General features: G+C 46.6%; 1 protein-coding gene across 3 annotated transcripts in view; it reads right to left on the reverse strand.

Annotated features, from left to right (window-relative positions):
- Nucleotides 1-2,372: 2,372 nt before the first annotated feature.
- The window catches only part of VPS8 (VPS8 subunit of CORVET complex), a 77,456-nt gene continuing 57,037 nt past the window's right edge, over nt 2,373-22,791 (reverse strand). For all 3 annotated transcript variants that reach the window (XM_061354465.1, XM_061354466.1, XM_061354467.1), the window contains 5 exons: nt 17,543-17,623; nt 16,002-16,171; nt 15,184-15,352; nt 3,677-3,757; nt 2,373-3,041 (listed from right to left, as the gene is read on the reverse strand). In XM_061354465.1, coding sequence (XP_061210449.1) covers nt 2,892-3,041; nt 3,677-3,757; nt 15,184-15,352; nt 16,002-16,171; nt 17,543-17,623 — 651 coding nt within the window. In that variant the 3' untranslated portion in view covers nt 2,373-2,891. The remainder of the gene's footprint in view (nt 3,042-3,676; nt 3,758-15,183; nt 15,353-16,001; nt 16,172-17,542; nt 17,624-22,791) is intronic.

Raw genomic sequence — 22,791 nt, forward strand, 5'->3', positions numbered from 1 at the left:
GACCAAACAGCCTCAGGGCCTGCATCTGCCTGAATACCAACAGAACTTCACACAAGTAGTTATCAGCCGCACCACTGTGTGCAGAGCCTGGGGACAGGAGGCGCCCGGGGGAGGCGGCCCAGAGGCTCAGGAGTGTTAAAAATACAGCCTAAGGTTGTTCTAGCAGGGAGAGGAAGCTTCGGCTCCCGCTCCTTTGCACCCAGTTCAGGAGCAGGCCCTGAGCAGGGGGTTCCTCAACCTACAGGTTGAGAGCGAGCTGTCTCACTGTGGGTTGGTTTCAGCCCTGCTTGGTGAAACAACAGTGTCCTTCTGGTTTCAGCGAGCTGGGATCGGTGGGAGTCAGTAATAACTGTGTTTTCAACAGCACTGCTGAACTTCTTGGTGTATTTGCTGTTTACCTTTCAGAAGTCATTGGTGAAAATAAGGCTGTATAAATGTGTACAGTTTAGTGATTGATACTAGATTATAGTCCATGTTCAAGGGTGGCTCATCGCTCTCACTGTATCCTGACAATGTACTACTAATTTTATACACTTTGTAATCAGTATCTTTAGGAAGCGTTTAGGCAACAGTGTGTGTGTGTGTGTGTGTGTGTGTGTGCACATGCGCGTGTGCTCGGAGTTTACCATTAATGGTTATAAAGTAATACTGTACTTTTTAGACTAACACTTTCAGACAAAAATAATAGGGTTTATAGTTTTGATGACTTAACATAAAGAAGTGCAGTGCTTGTTAAACGAGGAACTTGGGCCATTGCCTGAACAGATACATCCTCACAAAGCACCTGGAAATACTCTGGTTTTAAGAAGGGCGTTTAAATGAAGGCTGTAGGAAAACTGAATAGGATTTATTTATTTTTTAAGGGCAGGGTTGTCCTTGGTTAACTAAGGTTTCTAGCAATGTTTGAGTGTCTTTTGACCATTCAGGCACATTCCATAGGTAGAAGGAAGCATTATGTATAAACCTACGACATTTACTCATATAATCTTTCAATTGTAATCTGAGCGGAGCATTGGAAAAGCTCACTCTTGTGCCTGGCCTGCCTGAGCTTTCTTCCAGAGGCAGCTCCTCCTTCCCGGGAGGATGGGATGGGATGGGCTGGATGTTCCCAAGGGACTACGGGCAGTGAGGACAGGGTCTCCTCACCCCTCTCACTGTGGGTGCCAAGTACAGGGAGGATCACCACGACCCTCTGGCTTGGCATGAGCTCACCTTGTTGTTAAGCAAGCAGGAGCCGCCTCCTGCTGCTGTCAGGGGGCACGGGCTGTGAGCGCAGTGAAATGACGTTGGGTGTTGATGACCGAGACTTACCGTGGGGTCCCGTGGTCTTGCAGGTTTGTATGACTGTTGTCAGGATACGTTCTTTCTTAACTGTAAGTAATTAGCAATATTCACAAGCTGTGAGTGTCTCCTACCCAGGATTTGTTCAGATGTCTTAAGCACAATAAGCTGCCTCTTCCCTCTGTACCTGTAAAACGTCAGTGGAGCAGCCTCGTGTGGGACGGTGTTTCGGCAGCCAGCACGGTGGCCTGTGCGTCACCGCGCTCCATCGCACACCCCAGTTCAGAAACACGCTCGCACAGAAACGTGGTTTCTTTCCTTTGCACAAACACGGGCATACGTGTGCTGTAAGAGGCGTGCCCTGGGCTCGTGCTCCGTGCTGCCAGGGAGAGGTGTGTATATTTCTCTTTAATAAAATACTAAACAACTGGAGTTCTGCTTGTCCTAACTGTGTGTTTGCCACACCAGAGGGAAACATTCTCATGTTTCCAGCAAAGGAAAAGCCAGGGGAAAGACGGCAGGGAAAAGAGCTGCAAGCCTAGGCTGAGGTCTGGCAGCAGCCCCTTGACTTACCTCTGGGTGAGCTGTATGCTGGGAACATCAGCCTGGGGCACCACGTTGTAGTTCTTGATGCTTAGGGTGAAGGTGAGCACACCAGGCCCCGGGGTGCACAGCAATAATGCTCCTCCCCAGCTGTGGGCTCCGCACAACTGCCAGTGCTTCTGTTTTCCTTGGAGGCAGCAGCACTGCCCTGTATTCCTGCTGAGCCCCTAAGGGTATGGTACCCTGAAACACCCAAGTGAACAAGGGGACAGGAAAGATAATGATCACCAGACCAATAACACACACGGCTGGGGCAGGAGGTTGACAGTATAGAAACACACTGCTGTTAGGTTGCAGCTGTGTGAGCAGCATGCCAAAGGTGGTGCACCTTTCTCTATCAGAGTTCAGCAGCAACTGCACTAAGAAAACAGAAGCCAGCAGCACTGCCAGAGCACAGCCCTCACCCACTCCCTGGGACACAGTTCACACAAAGAAGTTCAACCAAGGCTCTTTTTAATGGATGTCTGTAGGTACACGCCACGTGCAGGTTGTTTGCTCACACGTTCTCTGTGTTATTCAGCCTTTTCCAGTCTGCCTGTTCTGTGCCCTTAGACCCCTGACTGCTACCATGAGACAGTGAGCCAGGCCTTGCCAAAACAGCTGCTTTTACAAGTACTACAGTTAAACCCCGGTACAGTACCCATCCACAGAAACCACACAGCACCGTGGAACACGGGCTCTGGGCATAGGACAGGCCGCGCTCCTCCAGTGGAGTGGAACTGGCTCAGTTACTTGGCCAAGTTGCCACCGCTGCCATGAGCCTCTGGGTCAGTGCAGGTAGCCCAGTGCTGTATGGTGCTTTGGCACACTTAGTTTTGCCCCCACAGTTCCCCCCAGGGCTGCCTCAGGCACCCACAAGCCCACCAGAGCCCAGCAAGACTCCACACAGCACAGAGGGTCCTGGGAAAGGTGGGAGAGGGTGGAAAATCCAGCGTTGTGATGGAAAAGCTTCCCAGCACCAAGACCTGACACCAACCGTGGCCTTGCCGGGGCTGGGGGCAGCAGCGTTAGTCTTCAGCCAGTGGAGGGGGAGCCAGATGGAGTTGGAAGTTCTCGTTCTGGAAGACGCTGCTGGTGGCTGGGTCACCGTGGGAGATGCTGAGCAGCCCGTGCTTCTCACTGCTGTGGCCACGGGACAGCTCTGTCAGGAGAGCCAGCTGCAAGGCAAAACCCAGATACATCACCCACTGCACGGCAGCACTCGTGCAGCCACAAAACCTTAACATCTGTAAAGAAAAGGGCATGGGGTATATATGGTACGTAGTAACCCTGCAGGACAACTTCAGAACAACCTGAAGGTTGTTTTAATGTTACCTAATTGAAAACAATCCCAGAAAGAGGTGGAAATAAAATACCAACAGCTGGCAGGAGGCACAAGGAAAATGCAGGGGGCAGAGGGAGCTGCACTTCCCTTGGTTCAGCACAGGGGACAGGAGGAGGAAACGTGGGTGATGGAAGGAGCCAGTGGCTGGAGAGGAGGTTATCTGCAAATCTAAGGGGATTTAAGACACTTCACACACACTTTGTCAGGCCCAGCCCCGAAGCCTGAGGCATTTCCATGGCTTCACTGCCAGTGAATTCCCCAGCTCTGTCAGAGGCAGCACGACTGCCTTGGGATGTGCAACAGCCAGCTCCCGGCACAGCAAACTGCCAGCATGACAGCGCTAAACGAAACCCAAGAGAGAAGCCAAAGCCCACGCTGCTGTGTAGCACAAGTGCTAGTACTGGGCTTGACAACAAGCAAAATACCCTTTCCCAGTTGAAACCCAATGGAAGACAGGTGGGTACGTACCCTGGAGGTTCCTCGGTTGAGTCGGCAGAGCTGGTCAAAAGCTTGGATTTGCTGAGGATCCAACAGAGCCTCTGAACTTGTCTGATAAAAGAGAGGGAGGAGGTTACAGAAATAACACACAACGAGACACCAAGTTACTACACACAGAAATTCATCCCTGCTCCTGTGCTTGGGCCTGGAGCAGCCAGTCTGCAGCCTGTTTGGGGGGGGGGGTTTCATAGCCATCCTCCTCTGGCTTGAAGACACTGTCTAGGAAAAAAATACCCTATTCTTGCTCAAAGAACAGAGATACGCTTACATCCACAATGACTTCTTGTTGGGCTCTGTAGCTGATGGCAGACAAACAGAACTCAGTTACATTTGAGGAAAGGAAGACAAAAAAGAAAGAAAAAGGAGACAGAAAAAGAGAGAAAGAAAAGGGATGGGAAAACTCCCCCCCAGCCAGCTTGGGAGAAAAGCAATGGGTCTGCAGATGGGCAGCCTCTCCTGGGCTTTTCCCCAGGCAGCACCCCCCCCCCCCCCCAACCCTTTCTTGTCATCTGATAGTCTCCCCCAGCCCAGCTCAGCCTCCCTGCTGGGTCATGACACTATGGCGAAGGATTACTGTGCCAATGACTAGTATCTACTAATGGTATCTCTTCTAAGGTCCACTTTTAACCTTAGGAGGATGTTACAGCCTAAAAGGTAGGAAACAAAGGGTGGAAAGGGGTGAGGAGGCAAGGCAGCCTGCGCATCAGTGGCAGCCACATCCCCTGAGGAACTGGACACAAAGGACATCATGGTACTGCCCAGCAGTGCCAGCGTTTGCTGGGTACAAGAGCAAGCGTCACCCAGCAGTGCCAAGGCAGAGCTGCAAATAGGGGGACCACAGCCTGCAACAAGAGCATTAATGCAAGGAGGGCTGCATACATACTCAAGCTGCTTTAAAAGGCATCATTAACATATCCCAGGGGGAGGTGACAGAGCATCACGGATCCTTGTAGGTTTGTTCCATTTTATCACATCACAATGTTTCTATTTTGAATGTTTCTGCTCATATTCCAAAGCAAAAGCATCATCAAGAAACTACAACAGAAGCCAAGGAGAACAGCCTCCCTCATGAGCAGCAATCTGGCATCTGTTGTCTCTGGGGATCTATTTTTAAGGGAACATTCAATGTTCATTCTCAAATATTTTCCCCAAAATAAATTTCCCAAGGGCTATTATCTCAAAATGCTGCAGTCCTACCAGTGCGTACTGACTGAAGCTGCATTTACTTTAAAGTCTCCTTGGCACTGGAACAAGCCCAACACGAAGAACTTGTATCACTGCCTTCAAAGAAGGTGATAACTGCAATGATGGCTGAATTCCTGGTCCCACGAAGGCAGAGGGGGCTTCACTGTTCTGCTTAAGCCAGGAGCTGGGACCATTCCCAGTCAGGAACAAGCTTCTTGGCTCCTACCAGCAGCCAGGCCCTTCTCCCAGGGATGGTGTTCTCTAGGGTTGCAGCACATTCATTTGCTTTCTACTTCTCATCCATTATCGGGTGTTTAAGAAGCATGCTCCAAAGCTCTGTGAAGATGACTCCCAGTCCTATCTGGGGAAATCAGCGCATGCTGTAGTGACATGATGCTCTGCAGGGCACAGCACACTGGCTCCCAAGCTCCTCTGGAAGAGCTCACCATCAGCTCTTCGTAAGAGCCAGCAAGATTCAGCACACACCCTAGAAAGTACACCCAGTAGTTACCCAAAGCCCGGGGTACTAAGGTACAGCTTTAAGGTACTCACCCCATGGTGAGAAGCACCCTATGTCCCAAGCAGAACCGAGCAGCCCTGCCAAAGAGGGTTAGAAACTGCAGTCTGCAGTGGGTAAGTTCTGGTGGAAGAGGGAACAATGCTTTGCCAGAGATCCCCCATCACATGCTCCCCTTCGTACTCAGCTCCGAGCAAAGCACAGCCAGGACAGAACCTGGCCACTCACCCTTCCATCATGTGAATGTCCCAGAGGTGGCTCAGAGCTGGTGAGCCCAGGAGTGCTCTGGGGGAAGAGGCACTGAACCCACAATGGCTGTCCTGAAACCTGAATCATTCCATTAACTCTCCTGAAGCCAGGTGCATCTTGCCTTTGAGGCGTTCATCTATCTGAGGGGAACGTCTTAAGTGCAATCATTATGTTGGAAGTACCTGCTCAGCCTCACTTCTTCCCCCTCTGAGATATTCTTTATACACGTAAATAGCTATTTGCTAATCACCAATCAAGCAACCAATGTCCACATTCCCTGCACACATGGCATCAGCTTTGAACCAGAGAGCCCGTGACAGTGGGGGTCAAGTATCTGCAGCTGCCAGGTTGTACAGGGATTTCGCAAGGGACAGGCAGGTCAGTCTCACTTGGAAAAGAACAACAAAAAGCAAAGGGGGCATAAAAGAGTTACTGGGACCACAGGCACTCAAGGACAAGGAAAATGCAATGTAATTGGCCTCCCCTCTTCTGCTATCTCTTTACCACACATATGTAACTATCAATCAGACTGTTCTCCAGGCTGATGAGCTGAAATATCGCAGGCAATTCTTTCTGTTGTCATGGAAACAAGTGCTGTCAGGCCTTTTCCTTTTTTAACTGTGTCACTAAAGGCATGTTTTCATTCAAGAGCTACAGGGAGGCTCCTGGAGTCCAGCATCAGGAGTCAGGCATTAGTAGAATCTACTCAGCTCACTCACCCCTGCAACACAGCTTCTGCCTCCAGTGCTGCTGCAGGGCCAGGCAGCTCGTCAGTGTCTGCATCAGTACCAAGTGGCTCAGCACCTCCGAGCCATTTCCAGCCAAACCCTTCAGAAAGGGCTCAGGCTAGATGCAGAACCCAAGGGATGCAATTTGTCCCCTTGAGGATCTGGGCCAGCAAGGAGAAGAAAGGTTCCTTTGTGTTTTACAGTTCTCACAGATCCCACCACTATAATGCTAATCTCCACTGCACATTTTGCTTGCACGCATTCCACCTCCCTCTGGTAGTCACCACACAGCCCTCCTAAGCCTACAATTATCTGTAATTTAACCGCTACAAAATCCATCATCAGCTAGTGCCTAAGCGAAGCAGATCATACAGCGGTTGTAAGCAGAGGCACCATTAACAGTCATACCAAGAGACCCATCCAAGCGCTGCCTTCCTGAGCCACAACTTCCACAAAAGGTATTGCTACATCAATTAGAGCATCAGAGCACCACATTACCCTGGAGGCAGCTCCAGAACATGGTGTGGATGCAGCCAGAAGTCCTGGGGAAGGTTTTGTGATTCCCAGGAGTAAAACCAACACTCACCTCCCTCATTTACAGAGCCAAATCCATAGGCAACAGATGCCAAGTCCACCTTTTGCCATTCCTCCCCTGTGGCTGGACACCTATTCCATCATGGCTCAAACAGCCTTACAAAAAGGTACCTCAGTTCAGATTTTCAATGAGCCAATTCATGTGAACCCAAGTAAATCTACTTCTTTTTCACAGAAAAAGGACCTGCTGTTTTCATGGTGCTCCCAAGAACGTGGAGCAGTCAACCAAAAAGAGAGCAAGGCAGGCAGCTGCTCTGACCTGAAGTCACTAGAATGACACTGACGTTACAGAATTGTTACTGGAGTTTGGCAGAACCTCAGGACACCCCTTGCAGGACAAAAGCTGCCTGCTGCAGACCTCTGCAGAGCTACTGCAGCATAAAGCACCACTGCTGCGGGACAGATGCTGACTGGAGGTAGGAAGTCTCGCAAGTCCCTCTGGGCAGTGCCCTCTTTGGCACTGACTTGCCAAAGCCTTCCTTCCCTCAGCACTGCAGCAGCAGCACCCCGTCACACAGGCCCGCGCTACAGCTCTGTCCTCTGATGTCTACAGCAGCAGAACAGGAAAGCAGATGTGTCTTATCTCTACTTGAACTTAGCTGAACCTCAGGAGCAAACCTCCTACTCAAGGCAAAGGAGAGGACGGGATTCTTTGTGCTTTAATAGACTTGCTGCTGCTGCAACATGAGATACTGCAGTGACCGAGGAGAGAGGAAGAACTGTCTGTATTAAATACCTAGAATCAAAGTGCATACCTCCATTCTCCCTCTGCTAGCTGGTCTGTTCAGCAGCTCACGCCTGCAGCGTGCACCGCTGGGATATTCCTTTGGACTCCCACTGATGCCTTCAGCCAAAAGAGCAGTAACACTGCTCAGGATTAATTAATCCAACACAAAACACACATCTCACTGGACAGGCAGCATGGCCCAGCAGATGAGATTCTTCATTATAATGTAGCAGGCTTCAAGGGCAGCATGGCACATGGATTAACCATTACATAAAGATGAAGTGCAACAGACTGATCTCAGTTCAGTGCTGGAACCCAAGAGGACAGAGTGCCATGAATGAAGGCAAATAATTCCTTTTCTAAATGTGAGATAAGAGGCTGCTGCAAAGCATCCCACGAGAGCCAACCACAGAAGACAAGAGGTGCAGAGTTCTCTCAATGGCAGGAGATTGGGGAGGGAAAGGGAAGGTAACGACATATAGAAGGACAAAGCCCTACTTGGTGTACAAAGGATTAGTGACCGCTCCTGCCAGAGGCTTACTGATAATGTGACCCCAAGTGGACACCTCTTCTATCTGTTCCCTTCATAGCTCCTGACATCCATGTAGCAACCTGCTATTGCTGTTTAACAGGGAAGTCTATAACATGCTTACGAACAACTCTGGCCTTGGGAGCTCAGCTGCAGCTGCCCAAGTCTGTCTATGCTCAACTCCCATACCAACCAATGCAGGATGCCGTTTTCATTGTGCCACATGAGGGTAAAGGAATGGGTAAGAAGGTGGAACATGGAAACTGCAGCTTTCCATTTTAGGTATTTACAAGAGACAGATGCTCATCTGCCACCTGCATTTCTGAAAGCTGCCCTCTGAAACAGCCAGTGACACCCTCAGCTACCGCTAACACCACTGAAACAGCCATAATTCCCTCTCATACCCTCCCAACTGTGTACTACAAACTGAACCAAACCTTCAGCTTCTACTTATTTTGCTCCCCTCCTTCAGAGGAACATCAGAAGAAAGGAGTCATCTCCCATTGCCTTAACCATTTGGCCTTTTAGTTATTGCTCAGCTTGTAATGGGCAGCAATCACCCCCTCCAGCAGCAGCAGCAGCAAGCACAGCACCACAGGTAGGTCACTGGGCCTCTCCAGTCTGTGCTGGGTCTGGAAAAGCAGCCTCTCCTGGCAGATGGGAAGTCACACATTTTCTTTCTCGCCTGTGCTCCAAGGCAGATCTGTGAAGATAAGACTGAAAGCTTGCGATTGCACAGTGAGGACATTCAATGAGCTGTGCTGGTTCCTTGGAGAGCAGAGACGTAACTGTCAAGCACTGTGCTAAGCTACATAGAACTATTGGCAACAGGGACTGATGCAGTTAGTGGGAATATCAACAAGCTGCAGCAGCCCAGCATCTGTTACTATTTAATCGTATCACAGAATAGTTTGGGTTGGAAGGGACCTTAAAGCTCACCAAACCGTCCAACCTGGCCTTGAAAACTCCCAGGGATGGGGCAGCCACAGCTTCTCTGGGCACCCTGTGCCAGGGCTCAGCACCCTCACAGGGAAGAACTTCTTCCTTACCTCTAATCTCAATCTCCCCTCTGTCAGGTTAAAGCCATTCCCCTTGTCCTGTCCCTACAGGCGCCTGTCCAAAGCCCCTCTCCAGGTTTCTTGCCAGCCTCTTTAGGCACAGGAGCTGCTCTAAGGTCTCCCTGGAGCCTTCTCTTCTCCAGGCTGTACAAGCCCAGCTCTCTCAGCCTGTCTCCAGAGCAGAGCTGCTCCAGTCCTCACAGCATCTCCATGGCCTCTGGGCTTGCTCCAACAGCTCCATGTCCCTCTTGTGTTGCTGTCCCTAGAGCTGGGTGCAGGACTGGGGGGGGTGGGGTGTGTCTCATCACAGCACAGCAGAGGGGAGAATCCCCTCACTTGACCTGCTGGTCACACTCCTTTTGATGCAGATTTACATCAGTCTGTCCTACAGATCCTTCTAGATATTAAATGTTTCAATAAAGGGAGGAAATTTTCATCAAATCATGATGAAAATGAGATGCAAAGTAAAGCAAGGATTACCCACTGAAATTTTGCCATCTTTTCTCTTAACCAGGACACAGCACTTCCCCAGGTGATCCCAGGAGCACAGGGCAGCCAGTCTCACTGGGCTTCACTTCAGGGAGTGAAAGTCAGCTGTCTCTGGTGTTAGCCTCTCATGAGTCCTAGAGGGCAACACTTTGAATTGTAGGCAGTAAAATGAGACGTCTGCCAGGCTACAGATTGCTATAGGAAGGAAGGGCCCTGATTTTCTAAAATAAAACACAAACCAAACACAAAACAACAACAACAGCAACAAAACAAGCACCAAAAGCCAAAGAAACCAAACAAACCAACCTCAGAAACCCAAACCAACTGAACAAGAAACTTAACTAACCCACCCCCCAGGATGAAAAGTCCAAGAAAACAGTCAGTTTTGATTTTAAAGCTGCTAAAGGAGAGTTATGATTTTGAAATGAGTCTTCTAAATGTGTGGTTTATTTTCCATTTCAGCTGTGGTGCCAGTCCTCCTCTAGTTAAGGCTCCCACACTCCATTTTCTCTTACCAAATCACTTGTTTTTCCAATACATTACAAGAAATCTTATAGCACAGATGTTCTGCTGACGAGAAGCCAACAGTACAAAGTGTCTCTAACTCCTCCCTCACATGGATTTCCTATGCATTGTTGAAGAAGGAGTCTGCCACCAAAGCCACCTCCAAAGCCAAAGGACTGGGCATTTTCTCAGATAATATGGATGTGGGAATATTCTCTATGGAGGAGAATGCATAATCTTGTCACTGTTTAAAATGCTGATTACTGGCTTGGTGCCATTGGGGGGTGGGGGGAAGGAATCACACCTGGGTATTTTAAAAGTTACAGAGTCCTTGGAAAATCTTGCTGTTGCTGGGATTCAAGCTATAACTGATGGTCACCAGTGCACTGAAAACAGTGAAACTGGCTCTGTCTCTGATTGAGAGAGGTCATGTAACATTTGACTAGCTCTAAAATAAGTACTGACCAAAAAAGAAGTCCCAAACCTTCATTCTTACCCAATACTACGTGCACAGAGATGCTGCAGAGGGACATTTAACATGCCAGGTAAGTGATGCACCATGGTACCAACTCCTCACAGGTGGAAGTTGAGTCACAAAGCTCTGGGTTGGATGGAAGGCTGTGTCCCAAACTGGGGCGCTGGTGGCAGGTGCAGAACAGAGCTCAAAGGTGGAGTCTGACAAAGTGAATTAACTATGGATCACATTCATTGTCGATCCTGGTGTGACTTGACAGAACTAAACTCCCGAATAAAACATGTTTTTTATCTGGAAAGCCCTAACAACAGTGCCCTTAGAACTCAGGCACAATCTCAAACTGAGAATAACCAGAGCATGTCAGCTGAGGGGCTCACAGCATGTTCTGCAGAGCTCACGGCCCAAGAGCCAAAACCATGTGCCTCTCTGTGATGCCTAGTATATAGGCTAGCAGAAGAAATGGAAAACACAAACTAGCTCACTGAAATGAGGCAAATTAGTTTTGGAGATCAATGACTAAGATACCAGGAGTATTTCACTTAGGTATTTAGGCAGAAGCCCAGCTACTGTGCTTTGACCTAACAGGCCTCAGCTAACTTCAAACACCGTAATATAAAACCTGCACGTTTTAAATCAAATTTGAAAACCACATCACAAACACACATGCTTTCGTTTCTTTTAACATTCATTTATGGTATGGTATCAGGTAGGAAGGACAGGAAAGATAACAGATGATCAGTTTAGACCCAGAAAATTTCCCTTGGGAAGACAGCAACACTTAGGGGATAACAGAGGAAGCACAAACTTTGGTAGCAAAACCAGGAAAAGCCCCTTTGCCCTAGTGATAGGACAAGGGGGAATGGCTTTATGCTGAGAAAGGGTAGACTTAGATAAGATATAAGGAAGAGGTTTTTCCCTATGAGGATGGTGAGGTCCTGGCACAGGTTGCCCAGAGAAGCTGTGGCTGCCCCATCCCTGACAGTGTTCAAGGCCAGATTGGACAGGGCTTGGGGCAATCTGCTTTAGTGGAAGGTGTCTTTGCCTATGGCAGGGAGTTGGAACTGGATGAGCCTTCCAACCCAAGCCAGTCTGTGTGATTCTGTTCTACTTCACGGGGGCAGAATGTCTCAAGCACTCATCACAGCAATGCTCCATTTAAATAAGTGCTATCACCAGATTCAATAATGGTTCAGTGCTGCCTTGTGCCATCTCTCCACCTCCTCCAGTTTCAAGGCAATTGCTACAGAAGTCATGCATGCAAAGCAGGGACAGAGAAAACACTGTCTGTTGGGCTGTCGTTTCACATATAAATCTCAACAGCGCTGCAAAATTCCAACTGACAGTCTTTGTTTCAGCCGAGCAGAACTGGTACTATGAAATGCACTCCAGATGCTCACTGGCATTTCTCAGCATGAATCTATTCCTAATTCAAGGCTTCTTAAGAAAATAAATGCCTAAACAGAAGATTTCAGTAGCGGGGAAGGGTGTGTGTGTGTGTGTGTGAAAAAAACAACCCACATTAGATTTTGCCAACAGACAGACTAAGCATTCAGGGTCTTCAAAGTGCTTGCAAAGTAATACCCTCCCCACATGTCTATGCACAGAATGTCCCGGAAGCTTTGGAGCTGGCTCTCTGGGGTCTAGGGAAGGCAGGGCTGGAAGCACTACTTTGTTAGTGTAACCTCCCTCTGGGATTTCCTGTTCCTTGTTTGCAGGAACACCAGCTGTGGAAGCAAGAACAGCTTGACCAACAGAGACCTCTTGGTCTGCCCAGTGCCAGCAGGGTTCAGAGGCAATGCAAAGAAGCCCTTCACCGGAGAACTGCAGCACCAAAAGGCTGAACAGACATAGTGACAAACAGGAATAAACCCCTTCTGCATCTAGGGTGGTACCAGCGACCATGGATATCTTGGACGCAGGCTGAGGACCGTTGGAAACACATAAATGGGGAGGGGAAGGAGCCCTTTCCTTCAGTCCCTTTGCTTGCCTGCATTTTTCTCCAGTATCCTGCATCATCCACTAGGTTACTATAGAAAATGCACCTTTCAAACAGGCCTTAATTCTGCACAGACCAGTGTCATTTCAAAACACGGGGGCTTAGCTGTTTTTCATGCTTTATTCTCTGCTTATATTTGAGACTTAGTAAGACCAAACCCTGCCACACCAGCAGGCAACAGCCTTCCCCCAGCACCCAGTTCTGTGTTCCAGAGGACCCTCCTCACCCTCCTGATTTCATCTCCAGTGCAGCCAGGCAACACCACATCCATCTCCTCCACCTAGCATACCCAGCACTTCCTCCCCAGAAGGAAAGGCCTGTCCTGTAACACAGATCACTGCCTGGCCAGCTGAATGGTTATACAGGGTTAACAAACACCACTGAGCAGCAATTGTTGAGCAAACAAACTCTCTGGAAAAGCTAGAGATTTTACACTCCATTGCCAAGTCTAAATATATTGAGCTTTTTGAAGACGACTGTGCAACAGTTTAATCACATGCAAGTACAACAGTTAAATATTATAATGTATGAGGAACATCGCAAACTTGGAGAGGATCTGGGACATCAGGAGGAGGAGGTGGGGGGCTTGAAGCAGTGTTCAGGCTCCACTGAGACAGAGCCAAGCTCTGCTGGGCCGGCTGCGTGCCGCAGGAAGTGATGGGCTTCTCTGCCAAGAGCACATGACAGACAGCAGGGAAGCATCCAGCAGTCTCAGATGGTCTGGCACGGACATTTTCTAGGTAGTGCTAGGTGATCTGTGCTGTAACCTGCTTTCTTCCCCATCCAGTCTCTCCATGCCTCCCTTTATGCCGCAGTCACAACCAGCCCCTCACTTTTACAGACAGAGCAGTTAAATAAACTGGTAATATCCCTGTCCCAATGATTCCCATGTCATCTGGAGCATTTTCTGCTTTATTCTGCTCTGGGGTATGTTCAGACTGGTATTAAAGGGGAGACACAGGGGTTCCCTGACTGACCAGCCCATGAGAAAGCCAGTGATAACCAAATTATAAGGCACTGGTACAAAATGTCAGGCACTTTAATGATGAATGTAGTTTTAGTACTTAATTCTGCCTTTAGCTTCTGAAGTTAAACCTGGTCTGTCAAACCCATTTGCACACATTCCTTTGGAGATCTCTAGAAGGTAAAATATGGGGCTGCTGAATCTGGTGAGCTTTAGAGCCAGCATCGATATTTCACTGTAGCAGGATGGTACATAAAGTGACGAGCATTTCTAAGCAGGCTGTTGGGACAACAGTTGGGTTTTAAAATCTCCTGGAAAAGCTTTTCTTTCTGCCACCATATGAGAAACTAACACAAGCTGACTGCAACGATTGCATTGTGCTCCATACGTTCCTCAGAGATTACTTTCCCCCCAAGTCTCCCTTCAAGCAGGAAGTCTCTGGTTTTGTTAATACAGAAGCTGATGGAAGTTGACTAATGCTGTTAGCCATCTTTTGATCGGAACTGATTTGGCAGAAATTGAAATAATCTGCTCAAAGAAAACTAAAGTACTGCTATAAAAACATACTCGAAGATTGAATTACTCTGGTTTCAGAAGTGGAAAAACACTGCTTTGCATGCATCTGTGCAGTGACAAATGCATAAAGTACCTTGAGGCATTTAGGAACAAACCCTCATCAGTGACTGCGTTTGCAGGAACCTTGGGCAAAGGGGTTCAGCTCCCCATGGTGCAGTACCCCTAAAACACATCCCAACAAGCTACCTGCCATGTCTGCTTCCAATCCACAGTATCATGACAGGGAAAAGACAGAAGCATGCATATTGAGACCTGGACTTCTTTTCGCATTAAGGATGGTGAAAAAATTCTTGCACACAAATACTGACAATAAACACAAACTAATTATCTCCTCCCTCGCCCAAATCCAGCTGCATCTGCCTTGTTTACACACAAGCTTCTTAAAACATTGTGCAAGCACTTAATGAGTGAAATCAATTCCAGATCTTTTACCCTGAGCCAGGTTATCTGTCAGGAAGATAGAATGGAGGCTCCATGATCCAGCCACAAGCAACGTGACAGCTTTTAATACAAGTTTTATATAAAAGGCACCTAAAAATAGTTTGAAAGGAACTGTCCCCAATGGCCCACCCCAGGCTCTCACAAACAAGAAGCAGCAGTGGATGCATCTAGCGGACAATGAGCTGCAAGCATCCAGCTTCCCTTCAGGCTGGTTAATAGTTCCCAGACCTTCTGGACAAACACATCTCAATTACTTCCACAGCTCTGTATACCCACACCAAAACAAAATGACATTAACAAATGTGACTAGTTAGCTGCTGATACTGTTTGACAGTTACTGATCATGGGTTTGTCTGGAAGCAAAGACAGACACGACAAAGAAGTGACAAAGCCTCTAAGCACTGCTCGATGTTTACTTGAAGAGGAACTGCCTCACAAACCTTACCTGTGCCAAGGGTGCTCCACTTCCTTTTTTTAGCTCTGAGAAGTTCTCGCTCAGTTTTCCTCCCTTGTTACTTGAGTTGCACTTGTAGCACATCCACCTCATCAGGCCTTTAGTTACTGTCCCACACTCTTTACTCAGCAGACACAGTGAATGGTACAAGTGGCCACAGCTGTAGAAGAGAAGAGTTCTGCTAGGTCCTTAAAAGACAGCTGACACAACCTGACAGCTCTACACTCATACTCAATGGAAAACAAGGCTGCTTATCTGTAAATACAGCTCAGTAGTATATACAACTCCCTTCATACCTCCACATCCTCCTGCACTATTTCTAGACTTGCAAAGGTAACAGCAGATGTCCATTTGCTGATACAGCTACAGATCATAATACCAAGGTAATAGTGATCTTATTTAACAGCCACCTGGCCACAGACAGGAATATCAGAGATTTCAACTGAGTACAGAGTCAGACCTGCAGTAGATCCAAGATGTACAAATATAGGCAAGTGAACCCCAGGTGCTGCAATTGCACACGCTGTATTTCTGGGAGAGATGACTGATAACCTGACAGCTTACTGAACAGCTTTCACTGAATTGTAAGGCAGTTCTTTCCAGCAGAGACAGAGCTGGCTGCATGCAAAGAAGGCTGGCTCTGATAAGTTTGATTAGCCAGCCAATTTACAGTGCAAGGGAGCAGGGGGGCATACATGCTCACAGGAATACACAGGATTATTTGTGCAAGTCAAAAGACCAGTAGTTGTTTTTGTCTTTTACAGCTACTAACGTGATCACAGCTGTGACCCTATACCCCTTAACTTTACCTGAAAACAATGATTTCATCAGCAGTTTCTTGCCTTCTTTTGTACTGCTGTAGACAAATGCAGCAGTAATCCTGCTTTGGGGTAAGCCCTCTAGTGACAGAAGCTCTTAGATTACACAGGGACCAGTGGAGATCATGGTTGAGAAGATTCGTAGTTGTCTCTAGAAGGGTCTGTGTGGAAGATAATATACAGAATAACTAGGTCATTTTGTCACCTCCAGACTGCAGAAACTTTATACTTACTGATTCTTCACAACAAGAAGCTTAGCAGATCACTAACAGCAAAACCAACCCAACAAAATTGCTTCTCTTTATGTATTCTAGCCATTGTCCTCAAAATGGTCCTTTTACCACATGTTCATGGAGGCAATACCCTTTCAGTCTTAAATGGGTCTTCTACTGATTTTTGTCAAAGACCATTAAGAGATACACGGTAAGCTCATTTTGTCATCTTCTATAGCAGATCCTCCCTTTCCCCCCCTCCTCTACCTGGTAAGCCACTGCTTACATCCCCCATTTTAGGGGAAATGTGCTGATAAAAATCAAAGCCCGAATGCACTGCCACAATGAAATATTAAAACCACACAGGACTTCTCATCTGCTAGATCATCCCAACTGAGATTTCCATTCCTGAAGGTCAAAAGCAAAATATCCTTGGTTTTTAGCAGTCAGTGTTTTTTTTCAGCAACAACAGGTATCAGGCATTGGTGCTCTCGTCTGTGATCTATCAGTGCTCTGTTGCAGGAACTCAGAAAACGCTGCAGAGTTTGCACCACTGGTACATGCAGCCTGTACCAGATAACTGCCAGGCAATGACAGAAGATCTGTCATGCTGCTCAGAGCAGTCCTTTACCAAGAACCCAAATAGAGATAATGGCTTTTTATGTTCAGTCCTTCACAGTAAAGCTATTTCCCATTGTATTGTCCAATTGCATGCTCCTGCATGGAGGGCTGAGCCATAGCTTGGATGGTAGTGCCATATGGTAGGCAGGATGAGGGAGGGTGAGTTTGGAGGAAGACTATACATTCTGTTATGGGGAAAGACAGTTTTAAAAACTGTTGAAGTTTGGACACTGCCTGGGATTTGAGACTGGACAAAGGAAGGCAGGAGTGAGACAAATGTGAAATCCCATCAGTGACAAAGGAAGTGCAGCATTGCCATTAGGAAGTGGCAAAGCAGCCTAATTTAAAAAGCTTTTATTTAAAACCACATAAAAAGACAAAACATACTGGGCTTGTGCGTCTAAATCCCTAACTGCAGGATGAGCTGGAGAAAAAGCAGATGTTTATCCTTTCAGTACATTAAACAGAAAATGAACTACAGGGGTGTTCACCATGTACTTGTCAGCCCCTTCACTTGCAATCTGTTTGTGAGAAACACAAACTCATTCCCCTTCCCCCAATCACACAAACACATCACTTTCACATCCATTTGCTTTCCTTTGCAGAGAGAAATGGCAAATATAACAGAGTAGAAGGCTAGATAGCTAAAAGTAATCCCAGTACACAGCAGTGGACAGAGCAAAAATGCATGCAACTTACTTGTTCATAGTTAAAAGTGTCCAGCATTCCCAGGACAAGTCCTTGTATTTCTCCAAGTTTCCCTTTTCCATAAACTGGATCCTGCACAAAGAAACAAAAAGCAGCAGTTGAATCGCAGGATGTGACCATTTTGGCTTCCCCCCCCAGGTTGGCATTGCAAATAGGCACATGGGCAAAGCACTGGAAGAGGGGAGATGGAGAGAATTCTGCAATGTCCCCCCCTCCTGCCAGGCCCCACTGCACAAGAGAGCAGGCTTCTGGACCGTGCCAGAAGCCAGAAAATACCTCTGCCCAGCAACCAGCACAGCGAGAGTTTGCCAACAGCTCCTAGTGTCCACCAGCACTAGCAGCCACCAGCACTGGGGTCTCCTGAGCAGAACTGACCCTGAAAATCTCTCCACACAGGTGCAGAGGTGCCAGCCCCTACCAACGTGCAACGTGGTACCATTTCCAACATGCATGTGCCAGGAACAGCTTCCTGCTATTTGTCTTTACAGCAACAGCATGATTGGACTAGAAAACAGCACAGTTTCACTGAGGAAGATGTCCTGCAAGCTGTTGGCTAACCAGCTCGGATCCAGCCCATCTTTGTGTCCTTAACATAAACAGCATGGAAAAGGTGTCAGGTTAGGAGCAGGATCTGCCACTGACTATTGCAGTGGCATTGGTCCACATTGTGCAGCCCAACTTCACCCTGTCCCTGTGGCCTCAACAGTCTGATGCACAGAAAAGCAAAGCTTGGTCCTCCCCACCCCAAACTGGCACCAGCGAGGCACACACATGCCTATAATCAGAACAAGCCTATTCAGGAACACCTCAAAAGAGGATCAGGGGAATTCATCTTTGTGTGACACACAAATCCCTGAGGCTGACAGCCAGTCATTGAATTAGACTGGAAAAAAAGTACTTTGCCGTGATGGGAAGCAGTGAAGGATAGTGGGGGAGGCCTTCTTTCAAGAAGCTGACTGATGGAATGGGCAAGACACTGGCAAAAATAGACTGGCAAGATGTGAAACTAACGAGTAGAAAAGTGATGAAGACACAATGGAAACAGAAACAGAAGGAGTTGGATGAACAAGCTCTAGATGAAATGAATGAGAAAAAGAGCAAGGCTATTCCATGCTGGGACTGAGAGCAAGGGAGAGAAAGGAGAATCAAGAGTGCAAGAGCAAGTTGACAGATATGGCTAAAGTAGCATGGAATTTACACTGCAAGATACCCAGAGAGATCACCAAATCAGCAATAGAAAGTAAGTCAGACAATTTTTGTACAACAGTCTTCAGAGGGAATGTGACAGGCAGAAACACCAACGTTCAAGCCTAAATAAAAACAGCACTGAATAATAGCATTTGAGTCAAAAATCAGCTCTAGCTTTGGAATATACAAAAGAGCTCAATATACTGCAGAGGCTAGTGTTTAACTAGGTGAACAGTACAGACACAAACACCACCAAGTTTTCTTTCTGCATGCATAATTTAAAAGCAACAGCATAGAAAGTACACTACATTGAGTCACCATATGAATTATGGAGGGCAACAGGGAACTCAGGACATCCAGCACAGCACGTACGTGCTCCATAACATAGAGCAAGTTATTTTTGCATCCACCAGATACTTTTCTAAAGCTCTCAAGTATATGGCCAAGGAAACTCAAGCAGGTAACTCACAAAATGTACAGATGCAACCATTTACATAGAGATACCCAAACTTCTCAAGCCACAAGTGGCCATGTTCAAAGCAACTTGTTTCTTGCCTGGATAGAGATAAAGGAGAAAGAGAAGATGTGAAGAAGAGAGAAAGAGAGCTGCCTATCACTTTGCAGAGGAGAAACCTTGAGTCTGAGGAACAACTTTCAGTTCCCCATTTTTCTCAAGTCACACTAGATGATCACTTAAAAAAATGGCAGGTAGGAAAAGAGTAGACTTTTCTCTAAAGAGGAGGCATGTGGCCTAACAAAGTCTTATACCAGGTGAAAGTGGTGAAGTTCATGCAGTGGTAATGATTTCTTCCAATTTGCTGGTTTCAGCCCCCACAGAATTTACCCTCACATGAACCCTGTGGGACCAATTACTTTCACAGAGGAATATGTTTCATTAATTTCACCTTATAAAATTTGTCTCCCTTTGGAACTTATGCACGCTCTAAATACACTGTACAAGATGGCACATCAGTAACAGTCAGTTGCATCAAGCCAGGAACAGATCACAGCTACTGCTTCCAAGCTGGTATTTCCCTGGGAACATGGCAACTCTCAGCACACTAAATCAAAGCCAAACTTACTGCCCAGGAAAAGTCCACTGATCAGGAACAGCTGGCAGGTATCCAGATGCAAGCCAGAGGCGCTCATTCACTTTCAGCCAGTTCTGTCTCCTTTATTCCCAATTTTTTCCCAGGTCCAGGAAATAGCATTTTCTTTGCAAAAGCTCTTACAGAACTCTGCTAATAAATGCACTATGAACTCAGAAAACACATTCACTTGCAGTTTGTCCCATCTGGAAGGGGACAGAGCAACTATTGTATCCAAAACTAATCCCAGTATTGACCTTCAGGACTTTAAAGAAAAAAACGAGGCAGAGCCCTAAAGCAGAGATGGAAAAAATAAAGCAAAAGCTTTCTGGATCTTACTGCTTCCAGTCTGGAACAGTTTTTAGAGATTCCTTCCTTCCTTCCCCACTTTGGAATTCCTACAGGTGGAGTTTAAGTTTCTGGCTTCTCCAGTTCTCCATTTTGTAGGAGGCATCAGCTGCATCTACTTAGAAAGCATTCATGAAGGATTACAGCTTTGTAAGGGAATTAACACTCAACCTTTCAGCCCTCTTCAGACAGCATTCACATCCTTAATGACATGGAATTTTTCTTAATGCTCAAGAGGATTCCTCTAGTATCTCCCCTAATAAGGTTATTTCAGATTTCTTATTTACAACTTTATTAAGGATGAGCAACTACATAACTGTATCAATTATTATTTCATATTACTTCAATTCTGTCAAGCTGAATCAATATACTGTAATAGGCAGATGCGAGGAGCCTGCCTATTTTCTGTGAGAGCTGTGGAGTCTGCTCATAGCCCTGTGCAAGGTGCCCTTCAGCAAAGCATTTTGGTTGCAAAGTTAACATTTGCATAAGGAATAATCTGTAAGGAATTAAGTGCAGAACAGGAAGAAAAACAGCCCACTAAAATTGGAACACTCTTAATTCCTTTTCAGAAAAGGCAAGATAATCTATCTCAGTTCATTGATGTCATCCACCTCAGAAAAAAATCCCCCAGTTAATTCCTGGGCAGCTGCTCTACCTTCCAGGCCTGCAGCTCCAGTGCATCTATCACCAAGACTCGACCTCTTGGAACAGCTTTTGAGGTCATTTTTAGAAAAGCACTGCTTATAATTCTGAGTTTCACAGAAGTACTTTGGGGGCTTGGGCAAGGCTGTATGTCTGCAGGGCCCAGAAGAGCTGGTTTAAGAATTTTACTTAAGGTCACAGTCAAAGCGGCACATCAATAACATTTTGAACAAGGCCCTGTGTACTGCTCAGAGCTAAGACAGAGCAGTTTGGCACCAGAGTTCAGAATTCTACTCTTTTTCAGTGAGCAACTACATAGCTCTGCAAAAGGAATACTCACAAAAAGAGATCTTTCTAGCTGAGAATGCTGTGGACACAGAGCGCTCTGGGGAAACACCATGTATGCATGCCATATTGTGATTCTCCCCAGCAGGGCAATTAAATGCCATTCCCAGATAATCCAAGGAAGGAGACTTCAGGGCAGACTATACAGAGGCAAAAATCCAGTGCTCCCAGCTGTCTAACACGGTGGGAGTTCCTCTCCTGATCCCAAGCATGGCAAAGGTTCAGAACCCCTGAACATTTGAGCTAGGCGCTCAAAGACATGGCCTCACAGTAAGATGCAGTCATCACCACTTCCGACATCATCTTTCCAGCTGAATTCCAAGCAACATTCTTCCAAGGGCCAAGCTGTGCATCAAAATAAAACCCAAAGAAAACCTCCTACAGGCAGCCAGTGCAAGCCCTGAAGCAATAGCTTAATACAACACAGCTACAAACACACAACCTAACGTGACCTAGAGCAATGAATTCCCAGAAATACAGATATAAAGGTTGATGTAAACAGAAATCACACCTGTGCCAGGGGAGGTTTAGATTGGATATTAGGAAAAATTTCTTCAAAGAGAGGGTAAACAGGTATTGGAACAGGCTGCCCAGGGCAGGGGTGGAGTCACCTTCCCTGGAAGCATTCAAAAAACCATGTAGATGAAGCCTTTAGTGACATGGTTCAGTGGTGCTCTTGGCAGTCCTGGGTAATGGTTGGACTTGATGATCTTAAGGGTCTTTTCCAATCTAATTGATTTTATGATTCTATGAAATGTGTGGTTTAAGCACAAGAGTGAAGGGTTAAATGAAAGGTGTGTCTTGTTAACAAAGGACATTGCCCAGCTGCAAAGCTGAGGACAGTGTCAAGCACTCAAAGCAGCAGACTGGTAAGAGCCCAGCACAGACAAGATCTCAGTGGAAGACCCCATGTCCTAATATGAAGAGGATGACAAGTTCGTAGAATATCATGCACCATTTTTCTGTTAGCCCAACAGGAGAACAGATTACAGCCATGTCTTTCAAACCTAGGTTCCAAACAAGGGAAAACAAAATGTGCAGTTATCTGATCTATGATTTATGGAAGCCTAAGTGAGAATAAGAGGCAAAATTACACTTTATAACAGCCAGTAATACCTCCCAGATGTGTTATCTTCACAGTGGTCTCTGTTTTGCCCCTCACCCCATTCTGGTAATTCTCAACATAACCCAGGAAAGCCTTGCTGTCAACCTCCCCACTTATTCATTCACAGCTTCTGTATAATACCCTGCCTACATTAGACATCAAACAAAGCCCAGTAGGAAACTGCATCTAACACCCCAGTTCAAACTAGATGAAATAAGTTATTGAAGAGCCATTAAGTTTGCTTGACACTTTCTACCTTTGATAAAACCACATTTCATTTGATCATGCTTTCTATCCATTCCTTTAGAACATGTTTCACTGTCTCTAACTGTGATTTTTTCCAAAATCCGAAGTTGTGCATAATATTAAGATCAAACTAATAGGTTGTTAGAGCTGTGTGTTCACCTTGTGAAGCCTGTAAGACTTTTTCTACATTTTTTTCTTCTCATCTGTAATAGAAACCCTGAAGTCATTCAACACTTTCTCAACCTTTCAATCATTCTACTCTGCAATGCAGACAA

This window comes from Neopsephotus bourkii, unplaced genomic scaffold (genome assembly GCF_033783945.1).
Source record: "Neopsephotus bourkii isolate Nb327-2 ecotype Australia unplaced genomic scaffold, CSIRO-AGI_Nbou_v1 NB_739, whole genome shotgun sequence".
In the NCBI taxonomy this organism is placed as follows: Eukaryota; Metazoa; Chordata; class Aves; order Psittaciformes; family Psittacidae; genus Neopsephotus; species Neopsephotus bourkii.